The sequence below is a fragment of the Zingiber officinale genome, chromosome 8A (genome assembly GCF_018446385.1).
Source record: "Zingiber officinale cultivar Zhangliang chromosome 8A, Zo_v1.1, whole genome shotgun sequence".
Taxonomy (NCBI): domain Eukaryota; kingdom Viridiplantae; phylum Streptophyta; class Magnoliopsida; order Zingiberales; family Zingiberaceae; genus Zingiber; species Zingiber officinale.
Window position 1 is genome coordinate 61,806,680 of NC_056000.1, and position 6,444 is coordinate 61,813,123.

Consider the following 6,444-nt stretch of genomic DNA (forward strand, 5'->3'; position numbering starts at 1 on the left):
TCACTTCGTCGACGCCTCACGCCAGTGACACCACTACTGTTCGCGGTTCGCCTGTTCCGTCGACGTCGCTGCCACTGTTGACACCGCTGCCACTGTGCTCCTCTGGTGATCCTCCACAACAAGCAAAATCTCTTCAATTTTAGGTGAATCTTATTTCTTATTTCATCTAATTTCTAATTTCATGATTTATACTACATTAATTGTTATGTTGATTGCATAAATTACTAATTTTGAGAAATTGACATAGGTTATGGAGAAAATTTTAAAACGAAGTATTGAGTCTTCTAAGAATTCTATGGAAGAAAATAGTAAGAAAAAATATTCTCGCATTGAATTCAACCCGGATGATGTTGTTTGTGACCCAGAGCTACGCAAACCAATTAATGAATTTGATATTTCTATTAGAGATCAGATTCGAAGAGAATATTTAATTAGAGGACCTTGTCAACCATTTTGTCATAGTTATCCCCAAAGATAATTTGGTAAAGAGCATAGAAGTTTCCAAGTTGCTTGGTTTAAAAAATTTTCATGGTTAGAGTACAGCATATCAAAAGATGTAGCTTTTTATTTTTGGTGTTATCTCTTTAAAAATTCTCATAGAGGATGTCGAGTTGGAGATGAGGCATTTACTAATTCAGGGATGACTAATTGGAGAAAAGCAATGGAAGTATTTAATATGCATGTTGATGGTGTAGCTAGTGCTCACAATGATGCAAGAACACAACTTGAGGCTTTTCAAAATCAACGACAAAGTGTGTCACATTTGCTACAAGCACAGGGGCGTGGAATGGAGGTTGCATATCGCACTCGATTAATGACAACTTTAGATGTTACACGCTTTCTTTTGAAACAAGGTTTGCCTTTCCGTGGACATGAAGAGTCATTGAGTTCCTCAAATAAAGGTAACTTTCTTGAATTGATTGAGTGGTATACCCAAAGAAATGATGAGGTTGCTAAGACCATGAATGAAAATGCCCCTGGAAACAATCAAATGAAGTCTCCAACAGTTCAAAAGGATTTAACACGGGCTTGTGTTGCTGAAGTCACAAATGTCATTCTTAATGATATAAAAGACAATATATTTTCTCTTATGGTTGATGAGTGTCGAGATATTTTAATCAAAGAACAAATGGGAGTTGTTTTAAGATACGTGAACAAACATGGATGTGTTATTGAAAGATTTCTTGCTATTGTACATGTGTCTGACACTTCTGCTATTTCTTTGAAGAAAACTATTGATGAATTGTTTGCAAAACATAAGTTGTCATTATCAAGATTGAGAGGTCAAGGATACGATGGAGCTTCAAATATGCGAGGTGAGTATAATGGATTGAAGGCTCTTATATTGAAGGAAAATTCATTTGCAAGGTATGCCCATTGTTTTGCTCACCAACTTCAACTAGTTGTTGTTGCAGTTGCTAAAAGCAATCGAATTGTGAGTGATTTCTTCCAATATGTTACTATGATTGTGAATATTACTGGTGCTTCATGCAAAAGAAAAGATAAATTTAGACAACTTGAACATGATAGACTTGTAGAATGTTTGGAGAAAGGAGATATTATTAGTGGCAAAGGAAAAAATTAGGAAATCAGTTTAAAACGACTAGGGGATACTCGTTGGCGTTCACATTACATGACTATTATCCGTTTGATGTCTACGTGGACTTCTGTTTTAAAAGTGTTTGAAAATGTGTATGATGATGATACTAATGATGATAATAGTGGTATTGCCACCAGTTTGATTGATAAGATGGAGAGTTATGAATTTATGTTTGTGATGCATTTGATGAAATCGTTATTGGGAATCACAAATGAATTGTCACATGCCTTACAACAAAAGGATCAAAACATTGTACTGGCTGTCAGTTTGATCAAGACAATGAAAGATCGATTACAAAAATTGAGAGAGGAAGGATGGGAGAATTTTTTGGATGTCGTCAACAAATTGTGTAGTAACCATATGATCCCAGTACCGAATATGGAAGAAAATATGAGAACTCGTGGTCGCAGCAGACGTAATGGACAAATGATTACTAATTTTCATCACTATCGTGTTGAAATTTTTTGTCAGGTATTATTTTTAAATATTTTATTGAATTTTAATTTTCTAATAATATTTTTTATTCATTTTTAAATTGTTACAATATTAGGTTCTTGATACGATGGTTCAAGAGATGAATAATCGGTTTTTAGAATCAAGTACGGAGGTACTTACTTGCATTGCTTGCTTAGATCCAAAGGACTCTTTTTCTCAATTTGATATTAGTAAGCTACTTCACCTTGCTGAACTTTTTCCGAAGGACTTTTCATTGACTGATCGTGTAATACTTGAGGACCAACTTGAGACTTACATTCAAAATGTACGAGGTGAATTTTCTATAATTGAAGATTTGGAAAGTCTTGCTAAAAAGATGGTTGAAACGGGCAAGAATATAATTTTTTCATTGGTATATCGATGATCGAGTTAGCATTAGTTTTACCAGTTGCAACTGCTTCTGTTGAAAGAGTTTTTTCTGCGATGAAAATTATCAAGACTGATTTGCGTAATAGGATGGGAGATGAGTGGATGAATGACAGTTTGGTAGTATACATCGAGAAGGATATTTTTGCTATAATTGAAAATGAGCAAATTTTACAACATTTTCAACAGATGAACACTCATAGGATCCAGTTGTCTCCTTTTGTTTGTATGTCTAGATCTTATGTTGGTGGTTCAAGTATCAAAAAATAATTATATTATTAATATGCACATATTTTTATGTTTGTATCATTATCATTATCAATTTAGTACTTTTATCTTTTAATATATTTATTTGATAGTAAAAAATTTTTTTTAGTCTTTTCTTTGAGTACCTTTCTAAATATTTGTCTGGATCCGTCATGAACTACGATAAAGGCATCTGTAATTGGGATTTATAATACGGGGTTTATATTATAAACCTCATCACCTGTTACATGGGTAGAGTTTATAATTTATTTATAAACCGGTCTCAAAAATTGGAAATATAAAAAAATTATAAAGAAGATTTATATTCTCACTCTTGATCGTACTGTATGTCTATTGCATGTCTCGTGTCAGCCATGGAGAGATATGGAGAGATTGCAGAGAGATTTATAATAATGGAATGAGGTTTTTAAAAATAGTGAAATTTTTAATTTTTAATTTTTTAATTTTTAATTTTTAATATGACATTAATACGAAGAACATAAGGGTGTGTTTGGTTTGCCCCATTTTCATTTTCATTTTCTAAAAAACGTGCGTTTTTTGGTTTTTAGAAAATGACTTTTTCGTATTTTTCGTTTTCTTAGAAAATGTTCTTTCATTTTCTTAAAAATGAACGTGAAAAACACAAACCAAACGTATTTTTCATTTTCTCAGAAAATAAAAATAGAAAATAGCGTGGAAAATATAAACCAAATGTCCCTTAAATTTTTATGAGACGTTTACAAATAAATGCCCTACTAATAATAATAATAATAATAATAATAATAATAATAGTAGTAGTAGTAGGAGGAGGAGGAGGAGGAGGAAGTGAGAGAGAAGGGCGGCCATTGGTAATTGGTAGAAGAACTCCATCAACTTGATTTTTAAACTTCTGATCCTGATCACTTTCATTTATTTTGACGTTTAATTCGATCCTGTGCGTCTGTGCCTATGCAGGACACTAACATTTTTTTAATTTTATTTTAATATTTGTTTTTTTATAATTTTTTTAAAGTTCGGACTATGTCAATAATATTTTATCTTTATAATTTAGGATTAACTTACAGTAAAAAAAAACATTTCAAACTGATTTTTTTAGGTGTACAGTATAAAATATTTAGGATAACATTGTATATAATATATATATATATATATATAGAGTTGTTCCCCTGCGGAACAACTCGTGTGGAATGGTGCGGACCTGCCCCCGTGGCAGGTCCGTGTCAACGTTATTTTTTTCCGCGTCAGTTTTTATCCTTGCAGTCCTAATTTCTAGCTCACGCACCCGCCGACCCCTTCCTCCTTCCCCCTCCTTCGTCGCGACGCAGTCGCCGACCCCTTCCTCCCCTTCCTCCTTCCTCCTCCTTCGTCGCAACAGCCGCCGATCCCTTCCTCCTTCCTCCTCCTTTGGAAACATACAGGCGCCTTCCTCCTTCATCGTGCCAAAGCTAGGGTTTCCTATCTATTGTTACTTGATCGGCAAGCTGAAGCTAGGGTTTTTCCGCACCACACCACACTTCCCTTCATTTGTTCTCCTCGACGGTACACTCTATTGCTTGGTTTTCTTTTCAAAAATAGCTTTATGTGTATAATTGCTTTTTTACACAAAGCGTGCAATTCATTTCTTTGAAGTTGAACTATGCTACTGAGCAATGATAGTGGTGCTGCAAGATGCATCCAAGATTATCATAATCAAGATGACTTGTGAACCATTAATATTAGTAAGACATTTACAGAATTGTGATAAGACACTTAATTGAAATTAGTTGTATCATATTAAACATTAAAATGATATATAATTATTGTGTTGTATTTTTGTGCTGTAAGGAGTGACTATAAATGACTATCACATGAACTAAAGATGATTATTTCATTTTCAAATAAGTCCTCTTTAACATAAACAAAAAGTATGTTGTCTTAAAAATGTTTCACTTTTTTGTGAATTGAAGGAAATTTTAGGCCAGATGTGATGTATGAATTGCTTACTTCAATCATGGTGATTTTGTTGGGAATTTATGGCTCATGAAAAACTACTTAATGATGCTACTGTTTAAAAGCTACCACACCATGATTGTCGTGACCTAGATTTTCACTTGATAAAACATCATATAGTTCTTATAGTGGCAACCATGTGTTTCCAAACCTGCTACTTTTTTGATGACCGTAACATTTATTTTTTAGTTGGATAACATCAGTTGCCTGATTGCTACTTTTTTTATGACCGTAACATTTATTTTTTAGTTGGATAACATTAGTTGCCTGATTATTATATAGCATCTATTCATTATCATTTCTTAATCTTCCTGATTGCATTCTTGAAAATGACACTGGTTCATTAATTTTGTCTCACTATAAACACTGATATTTACTTATTACAAAATATGATGTCATAAAATTTAGGTATTTTAATGTAAATTGTGGCTACTTTTAATGCAAATTGGTCGAATTTATCATAAAATTGTGTGATTTCCCATTACTTAAGCAAATTGCTATTGTTTAGCTTAATTTGGTCAAATTTTACTTTTTAGGTTGTGCTTAAATGGCATCATCAAGTAATAGCAGCATCAACCATACCAAATATGAAACTGTGCGATGCAGGGACTGTGAACAAAGAGCATTGGTGCTAGTCTCTAGATCGATCAAGAACCCAGGAAGACTATATTATGGATGTAAGCATCATGGATGGTTAAAGTGGGTGAGGTCTGATACTGGACTAAATGAAGACACTAATGATGTACATTTTAGGATGTTGTCAAGAGCGGAGTTAAGGGTGGGGAGTGAACACATTGCTTATCCTGGACATAATATGGGAAATTGGAATGTACCACTTATGGTCTGGCTATTAGTGATAGTGAACTTAATTCTTTTGGCTATATACTTGTTTTGTTTGTTGGTTGGCCTAGTTAAGTAGTACTAGTATTGTAATGTGATAAAGAAATGTAATTATGGATGATGTTGACATTTGATTTTTTTTATTTATGGATGATGTTGACATTTATTTGCCAAAATTTATGTTGTAAACATATCTCTTGAACTTGCATGATTAACAAAACTCGCTTCTGACTGGTGTACCCGCAAGCCGTCTTCCAATGGATGAAATTATCATGATTTAATGATAATGCCGATGATTGATACAGGGGAGGGCAAAAACGGCATCATCACCACATTCTGCATCTCTGCTCAACTATATCAGAAGTCCGTCAATGGCTTCTGTTACACCATTGGCTAGTGCATAAGCCTCATTGTCTCTTCCATCTTAGTTTTGGATTGTTTACTAGGCTAAATCTATTCTTTTCTCCTTAGTGAGAACTAGGTCATGTCTATTCTCTAATAACCAATATCTATTGATCATGTACCGTGTAAACTGAAATTAGGATTTTGGTTACTGCCAGCTTGCTGTGTGGGTTTTCTTCAATGTTCGGAATTTTTTAGGTAAAAACTTCCTATTCCTTCTGTTCTTTTCTTTTTTTCATAAGGATATATATGTAACTTTGTGAGTGTTGATACAGTCTGACCTGGCTTCTGTTTTGATGTTGACACTGATTTAAGTTTGTATCAGATATTAATTAAACTCAGACTGATTAATGATCAAGGTTGATCATGTGGAGAGGAAAAGTCCAAGTACGGATACTTGGCACGCGAAGTCGGAGAGGGCTCGGTAGCTCATTCTCCGGACTAGGTCAGAGAGGGCTCGGTAGCTCGTTCTCTGGACCGGACGAAGTCGGAGAGGGCTCGGTAGC

At 34.1% G+C, this 6,444-nt stretch overlaps 1 protein-coding gene across 1 annotated transcript; it reads left to right on the plus strand.

Moving 5' to 3' along the window:
• The first annotated feature begins 640 nt into the window (after positions 1–640).
• On the plus strand, positions 641–5,940 carry LOC122010897 (zinc finger MYM-type protein 1-like). Its single transcript, XM_042567364.1, has 6 exons — positions 641–1,481; positions 1,680–2,071; positions 2,151–2,367; positions 2,484–2,683; positions 5,233–5,307; positions 5,842–5,940. The coding sequence occupies exons 1-6, from the start codon at positions 641–643 to the stop codon at positions 5,938–5,940; spliced, it is 1,824 nt and encodes a 607-aa protein (XP_042423298.1).
• Positions 5,941–6,444: the final 504 nt, after the last annotated feature.

Coding starts and splice junctions, on each gene's coding strand:
- LOC122010897 (XM_042567364.1), top strand. CDS start 641: ATGACTAATTGGAGAAAAGCAATGGAAGTATTTAATATGCATGTTGAT. Junction 2,368..2,483: donor TTACATTCAAAATGTACGAG/GTGAATTTTCTA, acceptor TAGTTTTACCAG/TTGCAACTGCTTCTGTTGAA. Junction 2,684..5,232: donor GGATCCAGTTGTCTCCTTTT/GTTTGTATGTCT, acceptor TTTACTTTTTAG/GTTGTGCTTAAATGGCATCA.